The 25,250-nt window shown below is 38.5% G+C and overlaps 3 protein-coding genes across 7 annotated transcripts; 1 reads left to right on the forward strand and 2 right to left on the reverse strand.

The window, feature by feature from the left end:
* Positions 1–11: 11 nt before the first annotated feature.
* On the forward strand, positions 12–22,000 carry LOC127634418 (protein MIX23-like). 4 transcript variants are annotated; one of them, XM_052113971.1, is made up of 5 exons: positions 12–359; positions 20,008–20,133; positions 20,269–20,415; positions 21,629–21,688; positions 21,780–22,000. In XM_052113971.1, the coding sequence occupies exons 1-5, from the start codon at positions 309–311 to the stop codon at positions 21,828–21,830; spliced, it is 435 nt and encodes a 144-aa protein (XP_051969931.1). In that variant the 5' UTR covers positions 12–308; the 3' UTR covers positions 21,831–22,000. The 4 variants fall into 4 exon arrangements, with proteins under 4 accessions (XP_051969931.1, XP_051969930.1, XP_051969929.1 ...); XM_052113970.1 differs by lacking the exons at positions 20,008–20,133; positions 20,269–20,415; positions 21,629–21,688 and adding exons at positions 2,730–2,855; positions 2,991–3,137; positions 4,349–4,408 and having other exon boundaries at positions 273–359; XM_052113969.1 differs by lacking the exons at positions 20,008–20,133; positions 20,269–20,415 and adding exons at positions 2,730–2,855; positions 2,991–3,137 and having other exon boundaries at positions 273–359.
* On the reverse strand, positions 5,381–6,699 carry LOC127634419 (cystatin-B-like). 2 transcript variants are annotated; one of them, XM_052113972.1, is made up of 3 exons: positions 6,536–6,699; positions 5,637–5,738; positions 5,381–5,529 (listed from the first exon to the last, which is right to left on the reverse strand). In XM_052113972.1, the coding sequence occupies exons 1-3, from the start codon at positions 6,605–6,607 to the stop codon at positions 5,401–5,403; spliced, it is 303 nt and encodes a 100-aa protein (XP_051969932.1). In that variant the 5' UTR covers positions 6,608–6,699; the 3' UTR covers positions 5,381–5,400. The 2 variants fall into 2 exon arrangements, with proteins under 2 accessions (XP_051969932.1, XP_051969933.1); XM_052113973.1 differs by having other exon boundaries at positions 6,496–6,656.
* A 260-nt stretch (positions 22,001–22,260) lies between the features above and the next one.
* On the reverse strand, positions 22,261–23,922 carry LOC127634420 (cystatin-B-like). The gene is made up of 3 exons (XM_052113974.1): positions 23,781–23,922; positions 22,919–23,020; positions 22,261–22,811 (listed from the first exon to the last, which is right to left on the reverse strand). Exons 1-3 carry the CDS (start codon positions 23,850–23,852, stop codon positions 22,683–22,685), a joined length of 303 nt encoding a protein of 100 aa, XP_051969934.1. The 5' UTR covers positions 23,853–23,922; the 3' UTR covers positions 22,261–22,682.
* Positions 23,923–25,250: the final 1,328 nt, after the last annotated feature.

Consider the following 25,250-nt stretch of genomic DNA (forward strand, 5'->3'; position numbering starts at 1 on the left):
AAGTGAGGTCAGTTGGATTTTTGTTTTGTTTAATAAGATAAATAACTTAATATTAGTATTAAATCGCTGTATACTATTTAATGCACCACATCCGTGACTTTTACACTCTCCATTTTAATTCGGATTATTTGTCTTGTGTGGACATAGAAAAACGCGTTCTCGCTATTATTTCGGGGCAAGCTAGAATGAGCATACGGAAACACTCAGAAATTATCTATAACATCACAATCAAACTGTAGTTCTTTGTAGTAAGTATAATTCAGGCAGTTAGTGGGCACTCTTAGCGCGCAGGGCCCTTTTAGTCCAATATGGCGGCGCCTAGTGGAGCACTAAACTGTGAGGACTTTTCAATGTTTCAGGTAAAACTGGCGAAGCTGTCAGGGATGAATTAATGTAGCTTTCTAAAGCGCAAACGGACATCTTAGAACACGTTATCGTGGTGTCCACGTTGTTTGATTGAATGACCCTCGGTAGTCTGGTGGTCCTTGATGTCGTAAGGTTCAATGTGCAGAGCAAACATGGGTGAAATTATGTGCTGTGTTTGAAAACATTTATGTAAAATTAATTTTGTTTACACACTAAAAGAGTGTTAATTTAAACCAACACGACGCGAACTTTTTTCAACATTACTAATTTAGGTTTAAATGTAGCCTACAGGTGAAACTCGAAAAATTAGAATATCGTGCAAAAGTTCATTAATTTCAGTAATTCAACTTAAAAGGTGAAACTAATATATTATATAGACTCATTACAAGCAAAGTAAGATATTTCAAGCCTTTATTTGATATAATTTTTATGATTATGGCTTACAGCTTATGAAAACCCCAAATTCAGAATCTCAGAAAATTAGAATATTGTGAAAAGGTTCAGTATTGTAGGCTCAAAGTGTCACACTCTAATCAGCTAAACACCTGCAAAGGGTTCCTGAGCCTTTAAATGGTCTCTCAGTCTGGTTCAGTTGAATTCACAATCATGGGGAAGACTGCTGACCTGACAGTTGTGCAGAAAACCATCATTGACACCCTCCACAAGGAGGGAAAGCCTCAAAAGGTAATTGCAAAAGAAGTTGGATGTTCTCAAAGTGCTGTATCAAAGCATATTAATAGAAAGTTAAGTGGAAGGGAAAAGTGTGGAAGAAAAAGGTGCACAAGCAGCAGGGATGACCGTAGCTTGGAGAGGATTGTCAGGAAAAGGCCATTCAAATGTGTGGGGGAGCTTCACAAGGAGTGGACTGAGGCTGGAGTTACTGCATGAAGAGCCACCACACACAGACGGGTCCTGGACATGGGCTTCAAATGTCAAACGTCTTACCTGGGTTAAAGAAAAAAAGTGGTCTGTTGCTCAGTGGTCCAAAGTCCTCTTTTCTGATGAGAGCAAATTTTGCATCTCATTTGGAAACCAAGGTCCCAGAGTCTGGAGGAAGAATGGAGAGGCACACAATCCAAGATGCTTGAAGTCCAGTGTGAAGTTTCCACAGTCTGTGTTGGTTTGGGGAGCCATGTCATCAGCTGGTGTTGGTCCACTGTGCTTTATTAAGTCCAGAGTCAACGCAGCCGTCTACCGGGACATTTTAGAGCACTTCATGCTTCCTTCAGCAGACGAGCTTTATGGAGATGCTGACTTCATTTTCCAGCAGGACTTGGCACCTGCCCACACTGCCAAAAGTACCAAACCTGGTTCAATGACCATGGTATTACTGTGCTTGATTGGCCAGCAAACTCGCCTGACCTGAACCCCATAGAGAATCTATGGGGCATTGCCAAGAGAAAGATGAGAGACATGAGACCAAACAATGCAGAAGAGCTGAAGGCCGCTATTGAAGCATCTTGGTCTTCCATAACACCTCAGCAGTGCCACAGGCTGATAGCATCCATGCCATGCCGCATTGAGGCAGTAATTAATGCAAAAGGGGCCCAAACCAAGTACTGAGTACATATGCATGATTATACTTTTCAGAGGGCCGACATTTCTGTATTTAAAATCCTTTTTTTTTTATTGATTTCATGTAATATTCTAATTTTCTGAGATTCTGAATTTGGGGTTTTCATAAGCTGTAAGCCATAATCATCAAAATTATATCAAATAAAGGCTTGAAATATCTTACTTTGCTTGTAATGAGTCTATATAATATATTAGTTTCACCTTTTAAGTTGAATTACTGAAATTAATGAACTTTTGCACGATATTCTAATTTTTCGAGTTTCACCTGTATATTTAGGGTACTCTTGCTGGTCACCGTTTCTTATAAGTTTATAACCACTTGTAATCTTTTTAGAAGTTCACCTATATACTGCTTGTCAGTTGCTTTAGGCTACCTCTTGCATTTGTACTGCAAAGTGGTGTTATACCTATAGTTTTGTGAATTTGTGTAATTTATTATTGTCTTTGAGGTGGCAAGTCTCCATATCCATTAAAGTAGCTAAATGAATGATGATTGCATTTAAATGCACATATACAGTACATATGACATTAAGTTCAAAATAACAACTTAATCTCATTTATTTATCTTTATTTAGGAGAAATATGAAAATAGTCTGTGCTTGTATATATCTGTTAAATATTGCTTTTATTGATTACAAAACACATGTAACCTTAAAATATTTATATTTACAGGAAGCAATATGTAATGGATATGCATGGAGTTAAAGATTATGAAATGGTTTGATTTATACTACATACTTTGCTGCAAAGTAATGTATTGATCTGTGTATCTCCCCCACATCCTTTAGGAAGTAATAAAAGTAATGCGCACCATTGACGACAGAATTGTCCATGCCCTTAATACCACTGTGCCCACTGCATCCTTCTCTGGCAAAGTGGATGCCACACAGACCTGCAAAGATCTTTACAAGTCTGTATGTGTCACCTTACACTACAAAATACTTTTAAATAATCTTATTGATTATTAGAGATCCCACATTCTAGTGGAATGTTTTGGTCTGTGACTTTATTACAAAACCTTTTCTATGTATTTTATTTATGTGTTCCAGCTCATGGAGGCTCATCTTTCCAGAGATAAAGCTATAAAAGCATGTATTACAGAGACCTCAGCCATCGTCGGGCAGTTACGTGAAGAGAGAGCAAAGGATAATGACAATTTGTCAATTATCAAGCAACTAAGGAAAGAGCAAACTAAGGTAATGCCACTGTCTGCTTCTGGGGTGTGCACTTAAGTTTTGTGAAGTTTGAACAGTAACTCATAACCAAATAAATGTCATAATGAGGAGAGAGGCTTGCAACTTATGCCACATTATAACAACCATGTTGTAATTGGCTGTTATACAGTATTTCAGCAGTGGTTTAACAGCCAATAAGCCGAACGATGAAAAAAAGGGGGTGTCTGACGCCATCTTACCCTAAAGAACAATGTTAATTTACTTTTAAATTGTAACATATATAAACATTTAGCATGTACAGGAGGATGGTGCATCATCCAACATATTATCAAGGGAAATAAATAGAAACATTTTCTAATTTTGTTGTCATAGCACAAAATTTTAAATTATGAAAAGAAGGGGGCCTGGGTAGCTGAGAGAGTATTGACGCTGACTACAAACCCTGGAGTCGTGAGTTTGAATACAGGGTGTGCTGAGTGACTACAGCCAGGTCTCCTAAGCAACCGAGTTGCTAGGGAGGGTAGAGTCACATGGGGTTACCTCCTCGTGGTCATGATTAGTGGTTCTCGCTCTCAATGGGGCACGTGGCAAGTTGTTCGTGGATCGTGGAGAGTAGCATAAGCCTCCCATCCTGTGAGTCTCTGCGGTGTCATGCACAAAGAGCCACGTGATGAGATGCGTGGATTGACTGTCTCAGAAGTGGAGGTAACTGAGACTTGTCTTCCGCCACCCAGATTGAGGTGAGTAACTGCACCATCACAAGGACCTACTAGTGGGAATTGGGTATTCCAAAATAGGGAGATAATTTTTTAATAAAAAAATATTAAATCGTACCACACTACTGGGGCAAGATGACCTCCACCTTTGTCACTTCATAATAAAAACAATATTTTTACTCCAAAAATCGAAAATACTTTATGTCTACTGGTTAAGGGGGAGTCTGTGGACACAGTAAAAACGTTTTATATCCAACATAATCGAATGTCACAGACATTTGGATGGAATAAATCTCACAAATGTTGATATTCAGATGAAATATCATGATTAAGAAGAGTACAGACATTCCATAAAGGTGTTGAGATGAAATTTAGTGCCATCTATGGTCAAGAAAAAAAAAAAAGGGGGTGGGGGGGGGAGGGGGTGTTATGTTCCATTTCACAACCTGGAACATCTTTTTTAAGTGAATGAAGTCTTGTTTGATTTCCAGATAGTCTCTCTCAATTTTCTTACAGTTAAAATTCATGCAGTCAGAGCTAAACGTTGAAGAAGTGGTCAATGACCGTAGTCTGAAGGTGAGCATATATCAGTGTTCTCGTATTGATATTATTGAATTCTGTTTTTATCTTTACCAAATTACCATTGTGAATCCCCCAACAGGTTTTCAACGAACGGTGCCGAATTCACTACACCCATCCCAAGATCGTGTGAATGTTAGTTCTGTTCTGTCAAGAGAAGTCAAAAATTAACTCAGCTGTTGAGGACAACAGGCAGCGGCCCACCCAAGTGTCACTGTCGCTTGCCCTACAAAACCTCTCCCCTCCAGTCTCCTCTGTGGCTTTGTTTCTACAGTGAAGGAGCACTACTGTTTTCCAAGTCCTGTATACCATTTCATAAAAATATTGTACAAAATAGATTTTATAAACATCAACATTTTTCCAATAGCTGAACAATTGTCTGTTGTTTTCATTGTAAATTTAGTCAGTGGGGAATTTTAATTGACAATTCTGAAGAGATGGGTAACAGTTAGATTATTATTCCATTATGAGATGCTGACCTGCCCACCAGAGCCAAAGTGTAATGCACATCTGTTCTTTATCCCCAGCTGACATAACACTGCACTTTTTTTTGATTTGGGTAGCAAGACTAAACACAGGCATGATGCCAACATAGTAAATGTTCAGTTGAAGGGTTTCATCCATGCATTTTATGTAAATAATGTATATAGTACAAGCAGTTATTTAAGTATACATTTATATATAATCAGGGGATATGGTCAAATACTTTTGTAAAGTCCAGTCTGTCACCATAGTTATTTATCAGATTAACGGTGTGATTTGATGTTTTTAGTGTATGAAAAAATTAACTGTTATCCTATGGCCAAATACACAATGTCTGGACACACATACGGACATAATTACTAAACTTAAGCAATTTTATTGCAGATAGTGTTTTACTTATGATCCCACTAGTAAACAAATGCATATGTTCATTACTTTAAGGCCATCAGCTGGTTTCATGAGCATAGGGATGCTGATTTGATTTAGGGTCTTTCTGGAAGTTTCACTCAGAAGTATTCAATCTCATCATGGTGAGCTTTGGATGGCTGCAGACTGTGCAGCTCTAGTTTGCCTCCATAACAGGGCAGGCTATTAAACACACGCAAATGAATAAAGTCATCCCCACCTACATGCACCTAAAGAGAAGTAAAATAATTTATTAAAATTGTAGTTGTTGTAATTGTAGTCTGGGTCTTTATTTCAAAGCATCTTAAGTATAATAGAGATTATGATTTTCTTCTACCTTGATGAAGAAGTTTTTTCCTTGAACAACTTGTGTTTTATATGATTTGGCGATGAAAACGTCATACTTCTGTCCAGTTTTATCCTCGACATGGGACTTCAACTGTTTTCAAAGAAGAAAAGGGGAATTGGGTTGTCAATGAATGTTGGCAGGGGTGTCATGCAACTTTTTTTTTGTCCGTTTCCCCCTCCTATAGCAGGTTTTGTTTTGATGTAGCAAATTTAAACATGTAAATAATGTTTCTTTCCATTTTTTTTTTATACAATTTTTATTTTTTTTATTTAATATATATATTTATACCTAAAATAATTTCCTCTCAATAATCAGAACAAGTTCTATTTTTTGAAGTTGTATCCACTTGGCTCAAGAATGAGCATGAAGCTGCAGAATGTTGGGCATTACCAGGACTGGGACAAATTTCTATTATTGGGCCCCACCCTTGCGGCACAATGAGTAGGCTATACTAAACCTTTCCCATGGGTCGGCTGACAAAAAACTAATTAATATTCAATGTAAATATACAAAAACTGCCACTCCGTTTTCAGTGTGTGTGAAACTCTTCAGTGTTTAATAAAATATATATCATCCATTTAAAAAAAAAAAAAAACATTATTAAAATAAATACTTTTTCTTGAACTAAAAATAAGTCGTTTTTAAAAGAATAAGCATCTAGACTCTTTTTCTGCATTTTAGAGTTAAAATTCTGTACACACAATAGGCGATGACAACTGTTATTTCACGTATCAAAATACGAATGCTATATCAAAGACAACAGCAGGTATTACTCTGTATTACTTGTAAATGTTACACATTTAGTGAAAGATGATCAACTGTAGGTTGTGAGGTTCCCAGCCCATACCTTATTTTCACGGTCCATCTACAATTTAAAAATGACCAACCTCATCGCATATTTTCTGCACATTTTCATTGGCATCTTTTGCCTCGGAAGTTCCTCCACGAATTCTAGACATTTCAAATACAGAAGATTAGCTAAATCAACCACAAAAAATATTGTTTTCGAACTAGTGCATGTTCACTCCGTGAAAGTTGTTTGCTTGCTGGTAATCACATGACATTGGGACATACCATTTGAATGGGACAGACCAAATAGGGTTGAAGTGGTTCAGTAGAGACTTACACAGTAGTTTATTTTTATTTGTCGTTAAATATATTGAATTTATTCGCAAATATGATTAATGTTTACTTTTTACACGTATGCTTTTAATATATATATTTTTTGGCCATTTATTTGTGTTCTTATTTTGATAACTTTTTCACATGGTAAAAAAAGGTTTAACCATCAATCGGAAGGCTGCAGCATAATATGTATAATTATATTTTACAGAAACATCTTCTGATACACAACCTTGGACACATCATCAGTGTTGTTTCCAGGAGTCACTGGGTGTTTCGGGTCTTACAACAGACACCCTCATCCAGGCGACCCGACCGAGGCTGATCAGGCCTCGGCCTGTGTCCAGGTGGCATTCTACTGCCCCCACTGCTCTCCCCTCTTTAACCAGAGCCATCTGGATTCTTTTTCTGCTGCCTCCACGTCGTTGCCTATGGCTCTTCTTTGATAAGCACCTTTTATGCCCAGCGTACCGTAGGCCTTGCTCAGGGAGTAACTAGCAAATCCCCTACTGCCCACCTCTACTGGCATACACCTGGTCCTCCATCCGTTCCTCCGACAATCCTCCACCAGTTCTTGGTATTTCTCCCTTTTTCTCTCTTAAGCTTCCTCCATCCTCTCCTCCCAGGGCACTGTCAGCTCTAACAAGATCAGATGTTTGGTGGCTTCAGAGACCAAGATGATGTCAGGTCTCAATTTGGACTAGGTGATGTGTGTTTGGATTTTCAGCTGCCTTTCCAGGTCGACTGTCATCACCCAGTCTCGGGCCGTGGAGAGCAAACTTACAGAGCAGTTTTTTGATGTTTTCTCTGGCTTTTGTCCTTCCTTGATGAAGTGAATTGTCTTGGCTGAAGCTTGGGTGTATCGGCTGTCCTTGGTCCCCTTGCTGATTGCCTCAGCGATGGATTTGTGGACCTGGTCGTGCCTCCATCGATACCGGCCCTCACCCAGCGCCTTGGAGCAGCTGCTCAGGATGTGTGCTAATGTTCCTATTTTGGAACAAAGAGGGCATGCAGGTGTTTCTATTTTGCCCCATGTGCACAGGTTGGATGGACTTGGGAGGACGTCATAGACCCCCTAAATCAAGAACTTGATTCTCTGGGGGTTCCACTTCCAGATTTCCTTCCAGGTGACGCTCCGCTCCATCGCCTGCTCCCACTTCATCCAGGCGCCTTGCTGCCGCATGGCCACTGCTCTGCTGGTTCGCTCTTCCTCGACTGAAGCTTGCACCTCCTCCTGTACCAGCCTCTGCCTCTCCTTTCCACTAGCAGAGTCATATCGGGTCGCTGTTAGACTCCCGAGTCTGGCTCTGCCTTGCGCCACTGTTCCAAGGATGGCCTTGTGCTTCAGCCGCGCCTCTGCCTGCTGGACTGCCTCGGCTGCCCTCCACTTCCTCCCTGTCCTCACAACAATCCCTGCGCCGGACACTTTGGTATCTCTGGATCCAGAGTACTGCAGGTGTCCTCGTGTCCGTGCAAGGATGAACTCCTCCCTGACTGAGCTAAAAGGGAGCCTGAGCTTGTTGGTGTTCCCATATAGCCCGATGTTACTCAGGCTATGTGGCAGGCCCAGCCATCTACGTAGATAGCTGCTCACCTTCTGCTCAAAACCTTCCACCACTGTCATGGGGACCTCATAGATAAGCAGAGGCCAGAGGATTCTTGGGAGGATTCCATGCTGGTAGACCCAGGCCTTGAATCTTCCATGGAGCCCAGACTTATCCACTGTTCACAGCCATCCCTCTAGGTCAGCACCGGTTGCCTTGATGGAGTCTCTGTCATTCAGGCTGCAGTTGAAGACCTTCCCAAGGCTCTTCACTGGTCTCTCAGTAACTGATGGGATCTGGTGTTCTCCCAGTCTGAAACGGAATTTGTCTGTAACCTTCCCATTCTTTAGGACCAGAGACCTGGACTTTGCAGGTTTGAAGCTCATGCGTGCCCATGACATGAGTCTCTCCAACCCCTGGAGGATCCACCTGGTACCGCCATTGTTGTCACTGTGAGGTCGTCCATGAATGCTCTTATGGGAGGTTGCCTTACTCCAGCCTTGCTGAGGGGGCCTCTGCACTCTGTTTCAGCTGCCTTGACCAGCATGTTCATTGCCAGTGCAAAGAGGGTCACTGAGATGGTACAGCCAGTGATTATCCCCACCTCCAGCTGGTGCCAGTCAGATGTTAGCTGGCCAGTGGAGACTCTCAAGAATATTAATATATCATTAAAATAAAGTATTAGACACCTGTAAAATCTATTTACTTTTCTCATTACATCATTATATCTCTCCAAAAATTTACCTTCTAAGGGGAATTTGTTCCCTTCTCACTCAAAGCGCTTGCACTTGTTAAAGAGTGGCGTGCTGTCATTGCAACCAATTGTATGTTCCGTTTACGTTTGTCCTATTAATACACCCAGGGGGGAAGGCTAAACATCATGCAAATATATTGAAGGACTCACATATAGTTTTAATTGCTTTCTTATTATGTGAATGAAAAATAGTCTTGACACAGCTCCGTCCTCATTGGCGCTCTTGTCACGTAAATGACCACATCCGGTCTCGGAATATGAAGAAACGGTCCTTTTTTCGTTTCTGTTTTAAAGTAATTTTATTTTTTGTTATCCGAAATAGAAAATGAAACTCAAAATAATTTTTTAAATATCACTCATCCATTTTTGACACTGAAAAAGAGAAACGCTTTGTATTTTAATTTTAATTTTTGTATTTTAAAGCAAAAATCAAATAGACACTTTTTTTTGTTTTTGAATACCCGATTCTAAAAGGAAAATCGAATGACCAAAAGATACACGGACCCATGTATCATTCATTCATTTCATGTTCAATTAGGAATTCAAAATCGGAAAAACTAAAATCAACTTGCTATTTCATTATTTGTTTACAAAAACAAAATTAAAAAACAAATAATTGTCATTTTATGCATATTGCTGCCCCTTCGGCATATTGCGGCGGCGTTTTGCATAATGCTGCGGCCTATTTCAGCGTATTGCAGCCCATTTGGCCCCGTTTCGCGGCCGGCCCTTTGGGAAAACTCCCGGTTCTCCCAATGGCTAAACCTCCTCTGCTTAGACTAATTACAGTATTACAGGGTTCCTCAATTAGTTTTCACTAAGGACCAAATTCTGCCAACAATACAAAGCCAAGGGCCACCAGCCACGATGTTATGACCACAATGTTTGCTCTGCTATTATTATTATTGTTGTTTTTGTTGATGTTTTGTTAAAAGAGTCACAATATACATATTCTGATTGTTTTTTTAATTCTCAGTAGTCTTTTATTCAACCAATTAAGAAAATGTTTGTACTTAGATACAGAAAACTAAAGAACTTTGCCTGTTGAATATTAAATACAAATGAACAAACAAAAATTCTGGATCTCCATGTCTGCCATGCGAGTCAACAGCTCCTGCTCATCTCCAGACTGGATCTCTTCTCTTCACTTTCCCTAATTGAAGATTCAATTATTAGACCAATCAGCATTAATATTGTATTATTCTTACTTTTTATGATTTTATGGGATCAAACAATTAACTGACATATACTCACCATTCAATGCGAGAAGTGACAGCGACTGGCTGAAGCAATACCTCTGATGTTGGGGCTATAATCTGTTGTAGCAATCCTGAGACACTGATCAAGATGCACACTGGACAGTCTGTTTCTATCCTGGTTCTTGATGATGTTCATAATAGAAAACGATGACTCACAGATGTAAGTGGAGGGGAACATTGAAAGTAGGAAAATTGCAATGATTTTGCTGTTCTTGAATTTAGCTTGAGAAACCACTTTTGTCCAAAAGTCGCTCACACTAGCCTCCTTGTGTTGCTCTCTGAGAAAATCAGACTTTGACATTTCCAAAATCTCCAGCTGCAAAGATGCTTCATCTAAGGATGAAACCAGGCGTTTGGCCTCAGCAGTCCATTGCCCATCTGCTGGGACTGAAAATGGATGTCTTAGGAAGAGAAGTAGTTCACTTGACAGCAGGGGCGGGTCTACGTGGTGGCCAGGGTGGCCACCGGCCCCCCCTGAAATTCGATTGGCCACCCCAGGTGCTCCCCCATAAGATGTCTTGTGATTGGTTCATTTTATGGCCAATCAGTTTATAGACTTTACTGAAGTTCGTGATATATATATATATATATATATATAGAGAGAGAGAGAGAGAGAGAGAGAGAGAGAGAGAGAGAGAGAGAGAGAGAGAGAGAGAGAGAGAGATATTTTTTTAAAGCTTAATAAAGTCATCTTTATTGCCAAAAAAAAGGATACAAATTAGGGATGCACCGAAATGAAAATTCTGGGCCGAAACCGAAAATCCAGGATGCACTTGGCCGAAAACCGAAACCGAAATTTTTACCTATTTAAAAAAAAAAAAAAAAAAAAAAAAAATGTTGTGCATAATTGTATTAAAACTTTTTCATTAATTTCATGAATTTAATTAATCTGAATTGAAAAACTACAAACCAATAAAATAAATCACACTTTTATTGAAAGTAGCACAACAAAATTGGACAAAAAATATATTAAAACTATATTAAATATTCTTCTTCTTTCAGTTCTGTAAAAATCAAATTTTACAGATTTTATTAACAATTATCCAAATAATGTAAAGTTTTAGAAAACTATTATATGCAAAACAAGAGTCAAGAAATGAACTTAGCTGACATCTTTCAAAAAGTTTAAATATGCAACAGTAATTTTAATTAAAACAACAGGCAGAACACAGAATGGCAGAGGGCCTCTATTCCACTGATCTATATATATCTATAATATATAATTATATATATAGATCAGTGCTCTATTCTGTTTATGTAAATGTATGTACACTTTAAGTGAAAATGATTGTGCAAAACAGCAGTAATTGAACTAAATCCAACCTCAACTGTAAACGACAGATGTATCCTCAAGTGAAGAACAAGTGTAATGTAATTGCTATTCACATCATATTGGACCGCTTTCTATTTAAGTACAAGTGACAGGTTTCTCTTCAAGAACAAAAGTTGCTAAATTTTCTGACCGTCTCTCCTGTCAGAAAGCTCATCAAGAACATGAGATGCTGCACTGAACAGTCTCTCACTCTCTGTGCTAGTGCGTGGGGGAGATAAATACCTGTGCGCAATCCGCGCAAGCAAAGGAAAGCGGTGTTTGTTTATGCGCCCGTAGTCAAGGAGATTGTCGCTTCTGGAGTAGTTCAGATAAATACGTCTCAAGTTGTGGTGTAGCTGCGCTAGTTGTGACATTTTCCTGTAGAATCTCTTGCTGTATTCTGTATATATATATCTTGAAAGTTCTGCTGAATAAACACTGCAGATCGCAAATTTGATGTCCTTATCAGAAACTTTGAAGAATGTCCACACCGCTGACATGATCGGCCTTTGTTTGGTAGCGCTGTGATAAGGGCTAGATCGATCCAGATTGAAATCTGAGCACTGAGGGGGGCGAGGAGGTATATATTTTCGGCTCATATTTTCGGACTTTTTTCTCTTTCGGCCGAAAACCGAAAGTGCTGAAAGTGCCATTTTCGGCCGAAAATTTTCGGCGGCCGAAATTTCGGTGCATCCCTAATACAAATCACAAGTGACTTATCAAAATATACATAACAATTTCCTCAAATAATTACTGTCTACAATTGCCGTAAATTGTTTTGACATATTTTAAAAAAAAATTAATTTTTTTTTTTATTATCCTTCAACAACACAAACAAACAAGGTACATCAACAAATCTCTGAATATAACCTCAATTGTTCAGCCATAGGTTGAGCATAGCTAACACAGAAAACACACTATGAACAAACCAATAATTAAATAGAAAAAAAACAAAAATAAATAAAATGAAAAAATAAATAAAAAGGGACTTTTTAAATTAATTTAAACGTATCCAAAAGAGAAATCAGTTTAAGGGCTTTCTGATTTTTAACAAATTTTAAAGATTTGCACAAGAGTTTAACCTCATTCATGCAGTGATTAAAGTTGGGTTTAGATTTAAACCATCTGCATTTATGAATGAAAAACTTTCCAAAACATAACAAGAAATTAATAACAAAATCACAATCTTTGTTTTCCAGACAAACACCAAACCTAATTAACTTCCACGTGAGAGGTGGGAGTTCAACCCTCCTAGACCTTAACCAATTCTGCACCTCACTCCAAAAGGGTTGCACCATATCACAATCAAAGAAGACATGCTCTAGATTTTCAATATTTGTTTCACAAAAAACACAATTATTCACATCAAAATTAAATTTCAATCTTAAAAATTCCTTAGCAGGATAAATCTCATTTAAAATGTTGAAGTTCACCTCCTTAGCTTTAGGAGGGAGAGGAAAAGACAAATCATTTTTCCTAATTTTTTTTTATTTCAACCTTATCAAAATCTTTATGCACGTATTCCCGTCTAATTGGGTTTGGGTAATAAGCCTGTAAAAAAAAAATTCTAATGACTCTATTTCTACATTTTTTATCACATAAATCATAACCTTCTAAGGAGTGCTGTCTCAGTACTGGGGAGATTTTGGAGTACAACATGTCTTCTTTAACCATTAATCTTAAAGGAATTGGTATAGCTCTAATCATTCTATTAAACATATTAACGGTACACTGTACTTGGAATTTCTCACAAAACTCTCTATACAGTAACAAATTTCCATTAACATCCAAGAAATGGACAATAGCCCAAATCCCTTTAGATATCCATTCCTCAAGATATACAGATCTTCTGCCAAACTTTATATATCTACTATTCCAAACTGGAGTGTTGTGAGGAGTGAAGTTATGTTTGAACAATAGTTTCCAATAGAGCAGCACTTGCTGATGGAAGGCTGAAAGTTTAACTGGTAACGAGGTGCACTCAAAGTCACAACATAACAGAAAGTGTATTCCCCCCAGTTTGTTAAAGATAGCATTGGGGACAATAAACCAAAAAGAGTGGCTATTTTGAATGAAGGATTTTAACCATTTCAATTTCAAAACTCCATTCATAATGTCGAAATTGATAGCATTCACCCCACCGTCTTCATATTTTTTAATCATGTCCTCCTTTCTAATATACTGACACTTATTTCTCCAAATAAATTTAAAATTCACCTTATTTATTAATTTAATAATTCGTGTCGATATGGGCAAGGAGAAGGCTGGATAGATGAGTCTGGACAAACTATCCATTTTAGATAAAAGAACCCTTCCAAAAATTGTAAGATCCCTCTGCAGCCATCTATTCAATATGGACTTACATTTATCTATGTTATTCAACACATTTTTATTCTCCATAACATCTTTATCTTTAGAAATAATAATCCCCAAATATTTAACTTCCCTTTTAATTTGTATATTAGATAATGACTGCAAAGGAAACTCATGCAGTGTTAACATTACACATTTGTTTAGGTTTAAATGTAGCCCGAAGCTTTAGAAAACTGGTTAATCGAATGTAAAGCTAATGGAATTTGATATTCATTCTTTAGAAACAATGTTGTATCGTCAGCAAACTGACTTATAAGTATATGTCTATCCAGCACTGAAAGACCTTCAATACCATTATTTTTAATCAATATAGATAATAACTCTGCAACCTTTATAAATAATAATGGTGAGCTTGCCAGTCACCACCGAAACAGAAGAGCTGTTTTAGTTGAGGTCTGCCTTCTTTCTTTTTCGACTGTTTTCCTCTCTTTCTGCTACTGTTTTTATTGTTTCTAAACTAAAGACTGTTCCTTAATATATTAGCAGAGCACAATGTAATGGTTCCATATTTTATTTTTAAACTGTGGTGTTTTCATTTGAAATGTTACAGTGCTAAAACTTTAACTCTGTGTTACTCAGCTTTTTTGTAAATTAATCTGAAAAAAATGTTGAATGAAACACTTTGATGTTTTGGCCAAACCATTTGAATTATTACAGTGGGGGGAGATTTTTTTTTTTAAATTATTATTATTTGAAAGAGATTGTGAATAATACTACTGTATATTGTAATGGCCAAACTAATTAAAATTAAATAGTTGACATCGTTTCTGCTTCTGGGTTTTTAAAATTGCTCATTATTAAAATTGCTTTTATTTTATAAACTTGTTAGTTTTATGAAAACACTAAAAATAATAAACACTGGCTCTCAAATTTAACTTAATGGATATATACAGGGATGACAAAAAAACTAAATTAATCAAAAATGTGCTTTATTACTACATTTGTTTACAAGTAACTTTATTCAAGTTAAAACAATAATAAAATCAATAGGATGTACGTAATATACTGTAGAATTTAGCTTTTTTTTTTTGGTCACTGGCGGCCACCCCGTTTGGAGGCAGTGCCCCAGCATGGCCCCCCCACTGAAAATGCTCTAGACACGCCCCTGCTTGACAGGTTAAAGCTCTCAAATCGCTCCTTGAAATTTTCTGCCAATCTCGTCACAAAGTCACGCATTAGCGGGTCCTCTCGCGTCTGTTGTTTCTCGCAATGCTGTTGCAAATGCGGAAAGTGTAGCTTTCTCCCTTGAAGATCCCGTTCAAAAAGTGTCAGCTTTAAACGAAAAGCTTCAACAGCTTCGTACATGTCTGCAATGGTGTGGTTCTTGCCTTGCAATTGCATATTAAGCTGATTTAAGTGAGACATGATATCGCTCAAAAAATAACGTATGCCATCTCTGCGCTGTCGTTCAAAAACCTCAGAAATGTCTCTGCCTTATGGCTAGGCTGCTTAAAAATGAACAAAGTTCATTTTGAAGTTCACACACTCTCTCCAGCACATGACCCTTGCTCAGCCATCGGACATCATTGTGCAGCAAAAGATCATGCCGTTCTGCTGACATTTCTTCCAGCAAGGCTCGGAAAAGGCGATGTTGCAGACCAGAACTCGCGCGAATAAAGTTTACCAGCCTCCCAACCTTCCCATCAAAAAATCTGACGAACACTGACAGCTGTTCAATGTCGGTTCGGTCGCAAGACGAGTCTATTGCAAGTGACATGACTTCTGCTTCCTTTATGTCAGATAAAAGATTGGACATACACTCACCCGCCAATGCCTCTAATCTTCTTGTTGCCGAGCAATCGGATAATGGCACCTTCTGTAATAGATCCACAACTATTTTCTTCATTTTGTCATCGTGATTTAAAACTTTCTCCACCATGTCAATTGCACAGGTTTTAATTAATTTGGCATCCGTGAACGGATTTTTTGCCTTTGCCAGGTTCCAAGCCACACGTAAGGACGCTGCAGTATGGATGTGGCTTTGTAAATAACAGCAACTGATTGCTTGTAAGCTGAGACCAATTGTGTTACCTTCGGTTTGCGGCTCTCAGAATGTTCTGGATAATTGCAGTTAAAATTGCTGTGCAATGCACTGAAATGGCGTTGGATGTTATCAGACTTACAGACCGCTACGGTCTGCATGCATAACAAACACGTTGGCTTTGCGTTTCCGTGTCCACTTTTCTTTTCACACTCGCCATGTTTACGCTGTCAGACTAAGCTGTCAATGATGCTGCGTTTGAATTTTCGCGCCAGCTAAATTTCGCGCCAGTGCTACCCGGACATTACCATGATAACACAATTTGAAAGCGCAGGCCAAAAACAATTCTCTCATGGGCCGGATATGGCCCGCGGGCCGCCTATTGAGGAACCCTGCAGTAGGCCTATTAGAACAAAAGGTGTCCCCGGTTTTAAAGTGACGTCTGGTCTGCGAATACCAGCTGATTCTCTAGTACAGTGTAGACCACCAGTGCTCAACTGATCAGCTGCACTGCAGATGTAGCGGGAAATTTCACTACAATGTAGGGGGGTAAGTATCTATTCTGAATATCTTGGATGCCTAGGGAAATGACAGGATCTAAGTCCCCACTCCTAGGACAATTAACTCCTGTACTTATTATAAATAAGTATGTTTTAATCTGTCTTAATCAACTGTGCTTTTTTAGCAATGACTGGTGAGGAGGCGACCCCAGGACTTAAAGTGTACACGGTAGCTTTCCCAGAGTGTAATAAAATGAATTAACCCCTTTTTCTACTACCAGCCTACAAGACAGGAGGAATGCCCCTACTCCAAGATGACAGCGATTGTAGATGTATTTATTTTAAATAAAATAAAATAAAGAAAATGATTGTAAGTGCCAAAAATAAACTTTTGTTTCACATGACTTATGAATGAAAAATAAACAATCACATAATTAAAGCTTCACTTAGTTTCAAGCTTATGTTCAGTCTCTTTCCTTTCTGCAGAAATACTCAAGTCAAACAAAATAAAATAAACAACAGCTCCAACAGAATATTCAAGTGAGAACCAGTTCAGTCAGCAGTACATAATGAATATTACATTTCACATCAAATACTTTTCTCACATCAGTCAACATACCTGAGTAATATTCACAACTCAAGTTTTAAATTTTACCTCACCGCAGAACTGGGCTGGCGTTGGACTGTCCAGGTATGGCAGGGTAATCAGAACAGCTATACAGAACTTGTTTAAAGATAGCAAGTCTCTTCCTTTTTCAAACACAGGAAATGAATGTTTTTTTTTTTTTTTTTAATAAAAGGGAAAAAAAATATTATTTTCCAAGAATGTTCCTGGTAGAAGAGACAGTCTCTGGGAAACCGCCCCCCCCCCAATGAAGAAAACTCACAGTACCTCAGCTCCCTTAAATCGGAGACAAACACTTGGGTCACACATCTGACGTTATCGTGGTGTCCACGTTGTTTGATTGAATGACCCTCGGTAGTCTGGTGGTCCTTGATGTCGTAAGGTTCAATGTGCAGAGCAAACATGGGTGAAATGATGTGCTGTGTTTGAAAACATTTATGTAAAATCAATTTTGTTTACACACTAAAACAGTGTTAATTTAAACCAACACGACGCAAACTTTTTTCAACATTACTAATTTAGGTTTAAATGTGTATTAATGTATAAGGGAAATCAAGTCAAGTCAAGTGGTTTTTATTGTCTTTTCAACCATATACAGTTAGTACAGTACACAGCAAAACGAGACAACGTTCCTCCAGGACCATGGTGCTACATAAAAACAACAAAGGACCAACACAGGACCACATGAGACAACACAACAAAATAAAATACCTATATAAAAAACCTATAAATACCTATATAAAGTGCACGTGCAAACATCTGCAAAAAGTACAGGACAGTACAACAAATTTCTGACAATGAACAGGACAATAGACAGTGCAGCGCCGACCAGTACTCAGTAGTGCAAAAAGATGACAGTTTCTAAAAATGTAAACATAACATACTATGAGATAATTTTCTATGCACATAGCAGTTATTGAGGTAGCAGACAGTTATAAAGTGACAGTAATTAAAGTGCAACTCAGGACACGTGTGTGTCAAACCAGTCTCTGAGTATTGAGGAGTCTGATGGCTTGGGGAAGAAGCTGTTACACAGTCTGGCCGTGAGGGCCCGAATGCTTCGGTACCTCTTGCCAGACGGGAGGAGGGTAAAGAGTTTGTGTGAGGGGTGTGTGGGGTCGTCCACAATGCTGGTTGCTTTGCGGATACAGTGTTTTTTGTAAATGTCTTTGATGGAGGGAAGAGAGACCCCAATGATCTTCTCAGCTGTCCTCACTATCCTCTGCAGGGCTTTGCGGTCCGAAACGGTGCAAGTCCCAAACCAGGCAGTGATGCAGCTGCTCAGGATGCTCTCAATAGTCCCTCTATAGAATGTAGTGAGGATGGGGGTTGGGAGATGTGCTTTCCTCAGCCTTCGAAGAAAGTAGAGACGCTGCTGGGCTTTCTTGGTGATAGAGCTGGTGTTGAGGGACCAGGTGAGGTTCTCCGCCAGGTGAACACCAAGGAATTTGGTGCTCTTGACGATCTCCACAGAGGAGCCGTCGATGTTCAGCGGAGTGTGTTCACCTTGTGCTCTCCTAAAGTCAACAACCATCTCTTTTGTTTTGTCGACATTCAGGGACAGGTTGTTGGCTCTACACCAGTTCGTCAGCCGCTGCACCTCCTCTCTGTATGCTGACTCGTCGTTCTTGCTGATGAGACCCACCACGGTCCTGTCATCGGCGAACTTGATGATGTGATTCGAGCTGTGCATTACTGCACAGTCGTGAGTCAGCAGAGTGAACAGCAGTGGACTGAGCACACAGCCCTGGGGGGCCCCAGTGCTCAGTGTGGTGGTGGTGGAGATGCTGTTCCCGATCCGAACTGACTGAGGTCTCCCAGTCAGGAAGTCCAGGATCCAGTTGCAGAGGGAGGTGTCCAGGCCCAGCAGGTTCAGCTTTCCAATCAGGTGCTGGGGAATGATTGTGTTGAATGCTGAGCTGAAATCTATGAACAGCATTCGAACGTATGAGTCCTTATTGTCTAGGTGGGTGAGGGCCAGATGGAGGGTTGTGGTGATGGCATCGTCCGTTGAACGGTTTGAACGATACGCAAACTGCAGTGGGTCTAGTGAGGGGGGCAGCTGGGTCTTAATCTGCCTCATGACGAGCCTCTCGAAGCACTTCATGATGATGGGTGTAAGTGCGACGGGACGGTAGTCGTTGAGGCAGGACACTGAAGACTTCTTTGGCATGGGGATGATGATGGTGGTGGCCTTGAAGCACGTTGGAACGAAGGCGCTGCTCAGAGAGATGTTGAAGATGTCGGTAAGAACATCTGCTAGCTTGTCTGCACATCCTCTGAGCACTCTGCCAGGAATGTTGTCTGGTCCAGCAGCCTTCCGTGGGTTGAGATGTGAGTTTTCCTCACATCTGCCATGGTAAATGTAGCCTATATTTAGGGTACTCTTGCTGGTCACCGTTTCTTATAAGTTTATAACCATTTGTAATCTTTTTAGAAGTTCACCTATATACTGCTTGTCAGTTGCTTTAGGCTACCTCTTGCATTTGTACTGCAAAGTGGTGTTATACCTATAGTTTTGTGAATTTGTGTAATTTATTATTGTCTTTGAGGTGGCAAGTCTCCATATCCATTAAAGTAGCTAAATGAATGATGATTGCATTTAAATGCACATATACAGTACATATGACATTAAGTTCAAAATAACAACTTAATCTCATTTTAGTTATCTTTATTTAGGAGAAATATGAAAATAGTCTGTGCTTGTATATATCTGTTAAATATTGCTTTTATTGATTACAAAACACATGTAACCTTAAAATATTTATATTTACAGGAAACAATATGTAATGGATATGCATGGAGTTAAAGATTATGAAATGGTTTGATTTATACTACATACTTTGCAAAGTAATGTATTGATCTGTGTATCTCCCCCACATCCTTTAGGAAGTAATAAAAGTAATGCGCACCATTGACGACAGAATTGTCCATGCCCTTAATACCACTGTGCCCACTGCATCCTTCTCTGGCAAAGTGGATGCCACACAGACCTGCAAAGATCTTTACAAGTCTGTATGTGTCACCTTACACTACAAAATACTTTTAAATAATCTTATTGATTATTAGAGATCCCACATTCTAGTGGAATGTTTTGGTCTGTGACTTTATTACAAAACCTTTTCTATGTATTTTATTCATGTGTTCCAGCTCATGGAGGCTCATCTTTCCAGAGATAAAGCAATAAAAGCATGTATTACAGAGACCTCAGCCATCATCGGGCAGTTACGTGAAGAGAGAGCAAAGGATAATGACAATTTGTCAATTATCAAGCAACCAAGGAAAGAGCAAACTAAGGTAATGGCACTTTCTGCTTCTAGGGGGTGCACTTAAGTTTTGTCACGTTTGAACAGTAACTCATAACCAAATAAATGTCATAATGAGGAGAGAGGCTTGCAACTTATACCACGTTATAACAACCATGTTGTAATTGGCTGTTATACAGTATTTCAGCAGTGGTTTAACATCCAATAAGCCGAACGATGAAAAAAAGGGGGTGTCTGACCCCATCTTACCCTAAAGAACAATGTTAATTTACTTTTAAATTGTAACATATATAAACATTTAGCATGTACAGGAGGATGGTGCATCATCCAACATATTATCAAGGGAAATAAATAGAAACATTTTCTAATTTTGTTGTCATAGCACAAAATTACAAATTATGAGAAGAAGGGGGCCTGGGTAGCTGAGAGAGTATTGACGCTGACTACAAACCCTGGAGTCGCAAGTTTGAATACAGGGTGTGCTGAGTGACTACATCCAGGTCTCCTAAGCAACCAAATTGGCCGAGTTGCTATGGAGGGTAGAGTCACATGGGGTAACCTCCCCGTAGTCATGATTAGTGGTTCTCGCTCTCAATGGGGCACGTGGTAAGTTGTTCGTGGATCGTGGAGAGTAGCATAAGCCTCCCATCCCGTGAGTCTCTGCGGTGTCATGCACAAAGAGCCACGTGATGAGATGCGTGGATTGACTGTCTCAGAAGTGGAGGTAACTGAGACTTGTCTTCCGCCACCCGGATTGAGGTGAGTAACTGCACCATCACAAGGACCTACTAGTGGGAATTGGGCATTCCAAAATAGGGAGAACATTTTTAATAAAAGAATATTAAATCGTACCACACTACTGGGGCAAGATGACCTCCACCTTTGTCACTTAAAAATAAAAACAATATTTTTACTCCAAAAATCGAAATACTTTACTGTGTCCACAGACTCCCCCCTTAACCAATAGACATAAAAACTTTTTATATCCAACATAATCGAATGTCACAGACATTTGGATGGAATAAATCTCACAAATGTTGACATTCAGATGAAATATCATGATTGAGAAGAGTACAGACATTCAATAAAGGTGTTGAGATGAGATTTAGTGCCATCTATGGTCAAGAGAAAAAAGAAAAAAAAAAAAGGGGGGTGTTATGTTCCATTTCACAACCTGGAACATCTTTTTTAAGTGAATGAAGTCTTGTTTGATTTCCAGATAGTCTCTCTCAATTTTCTTACAGTTAAAATTCATGCAGTCAGAGCTAAACGTTGAAGAAGTGGTCAATGACCGTAGTCTGAAGGTGAGCATATATCAGTGTTCTCGTATTGATATTATTGAATTCTGTTTTTATCTTTACCAAATTACCATTGTGAATCCCCCCCCCCCAACAGGTTTTCAACGAACGGTGCCGAATTCACTACACCCATCCCAAGATCGTGTGAATGTTAGTTCTGTTCTGTCAAGAGAAGTCAAAAATTAACTCAGCTGTTGAGGACAACAGGCAGCGGCCCACCCAAGTGTCACTGTCGCTTGCCCTACAAAACCTCTCCCCTCCAGTCTCCTCTGTGGCTTTGTTTCTACAGTGAAGGAGCACTACTGTTTTCCAAGTCCTGTATACTTTTTCATAAAAATATTGTACACAATAGATTTTATAAACGTCAACATTTTTCCAATAGCTGAACAATTTGTCTGTTGTTTTCATTGTAAATTTAGTCAGTGGGGAATTTTAATTGACAATTCTGAAGAGATGGGTAACAGTTAGATTATTATTCCATTATGAGATGCTGACCTGCCCACCAGAGCCAAAGTGTAATGCACATCTGTTCATAAACCCCAGCTGACATAACACTGCACTTTTTTGACTTTGGTAGCAAGACTAAACACAGGCATGATGCCAACATAGTAAATGTTCAGTTGAAGGGTTTCATCCATGCATTTTATGTAAATAATGTATATAGTACAAGCAGTTATTTAAGTATACATTTATATATAATCAGGGGATATGGTCAAATACTTTTGTAAAGACCAGTCTGTCACCATAGTTATTTATCAGATTAACGGTGTGATTTGATGTTTTTAGTGTAAAAAATTAACTGTTATCCTATGGCCAAATACACAATGTCTGGACACACATACGGACATAATTACTAAACTTAAGCAATTTTATTGCAGATAGTGTTTTACTTATGATCCCACTAGTAAACAAATGCATATGTTCATTACTTTAAGGCCATCAGCTGGTTTCATGAGCATAGGGATGCTGATTTGATTTAGGGTCTTTCTGGAAGTTTCACTCAGAAGTATTCAATCTCATCATGGTGAGCTTTGGATGGCTGCAGACTATGCAGCTCTAGTTTGCCTCCATAACAGGGCAGGCTATTAAACACACGCAAATGAATAAAGTCATCCCCACCTACATGCACCTAAAGAGAAGTAAAATAAATTATTAAAATTGTAGTTGTTGTAATTGTAGTCTGGGTCTTTATTTCAAAGCATCTTAAGTATAATAGAGATTATGATTTTCTTCTACCTTGATGAAGAAGTTTTTTCCTTGAACAATTTGTGTTTTATATGATTTGGCGATGAAAACGTCATACTTCTGTCCAGTTTTATCCTCGACATGGGACTTCAACTGTTTTCAAAGAAGAAAAGGGGAATTGGGTTGTCAATGAATGTTGGCAGGGGTGTCATGCAACTTTTATTTTTTTCATTTCTCCCTCCTATAGCAGGTTTTGTTTTGATGTACCAAATTTAAACATGTAAATAATGTTTCTTGCCCTAGCTTTTTACCCAAACAAAAATAATAATAATATATATATATATATATATATATTATTTTTATCTAAAATAATTTCCTCTCAATAATCAGAATGGGCATGACCAGGACTGTGACAAATGTCTATTTTTGGGCCCCTCCCTTGCGGCACAATGAGTAGGCTATACCAAACCTTTCCCATGGGTCGGCTGACAAAAAACAAATTAATATTCAATGTAAATATACAAAAACTGCCACTCCGTTTTCAATGTGTGCGAAACTCTTCAGTGTTTAATAAAATATATATCATCCATTTAAAAAAAAAAATACATTATTAAAATAAATACTTTTTCTTGAACTAAAAATAAGTAGTTTTTAAAAGAATAAGCATCTAGACTCTTTTTTTTGACCAACATCTGTGAGTTAAAATTCTGTACACACAATAGGCGATGACAACTGTTATTTCACGTATCAAAATATGATAATTGTCGATGCTATATCAAAGACAACAGCAGGTATTACTCTGTATTACTTGTAAATGTTACACATTTAGTGAAAGATGATCAACTGTAGGTTGTGAGGTTCCCAGCCCATACCTAATTTTCACAGTCTGTCTACAATTTAAAAAATGACCAACCTCATCGCATATTTTCTGCACATTTTCATTGGCATCTTTTGCCTCGGAAGTTCCTCCACAAATTACAGGCATTTCAAATACAGAAGATTAGCTAAATCAACCACAAAAAATATTGTTTTCGAACTAGTGCATGTTCACTCCGTGAAAGTTGTTTGCTTGCTGGTAATCACATGAAATTGGGACATACCATTTGAATGGGACAGACCAAATAGGGTTGAAATGTTTCAGTAGCGACTTACACAGTAGTTTATTTTTATTTGTCGTTAAATATATTGAATTTATTCGCAAATATGATTAATGTTTACTTTTTACACGTATGCTTTTAATATATATATATTCAACATGTAAATATATATATATATATATATATATATATATATATATATATATATATATATATATATATATATATATTTTTTTTTTTTTTTTTTTTGGCCATTTATTTGTGTTCATATTTTGATAACTTTTTCACATTTAAAAAAAAAGGTTTAATCATCAATCGGAAGGCTGCAGCATAATATGTATAATTATATTAATCTATAATTAAAATAAAGTATTAGACTAAAAGTACACCTGTAAAATCTATTTACTTTTCTCTTTACATCATTATATCTCTCCTAAAATGTACCTTCTAAGGGGACTTTGTTCCCTTCTCACTCAAAGCGCTTGCGTTAAAGAGTGGTGTGCTGTCATTGCAACCAATGGTACGTTCCGTTTACGTTTGTCCTACGAAGGCTGTCTCGTTTAAACGAGGCTTGTTTAAAGCTCAGTATACTGCAGCCTTCAAAGGACGTGTCCTACCTAGCACGCAGCCTTCGAAACGAGACACAGCTACTAGGCTGTGTCCTTGCTAGACCAGTCCCTCCTCAGCATTCAGCGCTAGAATGAAACTGTCTAAGAGGAGACTCAATCCATGTATCATTCGTTCATTTCATATTCTATTAGGAATTAAAAATCGGAAAAACAAAAACAACTTGCTATTTCATTATTCGTTTACAAAAACAAAATGAAAAAAAAATATATTAATTACGTGTCATTTTCTGCATATTGCTGCACCTTTCGGCATATTGCGGCGGCGTTTTGCATAATGTTGTGGCCCATTTCAGCTTATTGCAGCCCATTCTGCCCCATTTCACGGCCGGCCCTTTGGGAAAAGTCCCGGTTCTCCCAATGGCTAAACCTCCTCTGCTTAGACTAATTACATTATTAGGACAAAAGGTGTCCCGATTGTAAGTCCACCATGAGGAGGTACATGATTTGTAAAACAGGGACTGTCCCCGGTTTTAAAGTGATGCCTGGTCTGCGAATGCCAGCTGATTCTCTAGTGCAGTGTAGACCACTAATGCTCCACTGATAAGCTGCACTGCATGGTACGACTTATAAATGAATAAAACAAGAATGATAACTGTGAGAAGACATTTGGCATACAGAGCGAGGGATTCATCTTACTAAACACTTTAATTCCATTTA

This window comes from Xyrauchen texanus, chromosome 41 (genome assembly GCF_025860055.1).
Source record: "Xyrauchen texanus isolate HMW12.3.18 chromosome 41, RBS_HiC_50CHRs, whole genome shotgun sequence".
Classification (NCBI taxonomy): Eukaryota; Metazoa; Chordata; class Actinopteri; order Cypriniformes; family Catostomidae; genus Xyrauchen; species Xyrauchen texanus.

Excerpts from the sequence above, each read along its gene's own strand:
- LOC127634418 (XM_052113971.1), top strand. The coding sequence starts at position 309 with ATGGCGGCGCCTAGTGGAGCACTAAACTGTGAGGACTTTTCAATGTTT. Across the intron at positions 20,416-21,628 it reads CAAGGAAAGAGCAAACTAAG|TTAAAATTCATGCAGTCAGA; the intron begins GTAATGGCACTT and ends ATTTTCTTACAG. Across the intron at positions 21,689-21,779 it reads TCAATGACCGTAGTCTGAAG|GTTTTCAACGAACGGTGCCG; the intron begins GTGAGCATATAT and ends CCCCCCCAACAG.
- LOC127634419 (XM_052113972.1), bottom strand. The coding sequence starts at position 6,607 with ATGTCTAGAATTCGTGGAGGAACTTCCGAGGCAAAAGATGCCAATGAA. Across the intron at positions 5,739-6,535 it reads TGCAGAAAATATGCGATGAG|TTGAAGTCCCATGTCGAGGA; the intron begins GTTGGTCATTTT and ends CTTTGAAAACAG. Across the intron at positions 5,530-5,636 it reads GAAAAAACTTCTTCATCAAG|GTGCATGTAGGTGGGGATGA; the intron begins GTAGAAGAAAAT and ends ACTTCTCTTTAG.
- LOC127634420 (XM_052113974.1), bottom strand. The coding sequence starts at position 23,852 with ATGCCTGTAATTTGTGGAGGAACTTCCGAGGCAAAAGATGCCAATGAA. Across the intron at positions 23,021-23,780 it reads TGCAGAAAATATGCGATGAG|TTGAAGTCCCATGTCGAGGA; the intron begins GTTGGTCATTTT and ends CTTTGAAAACAG. Across the intron at positions 22,812-22,918 it reads GAAAAAACTTCTTCATCAAG|GTGCATGTAGGTGGGGATGA; the intron begins GTAGAAGAAAAT and ends ACTTCTCTTTAG.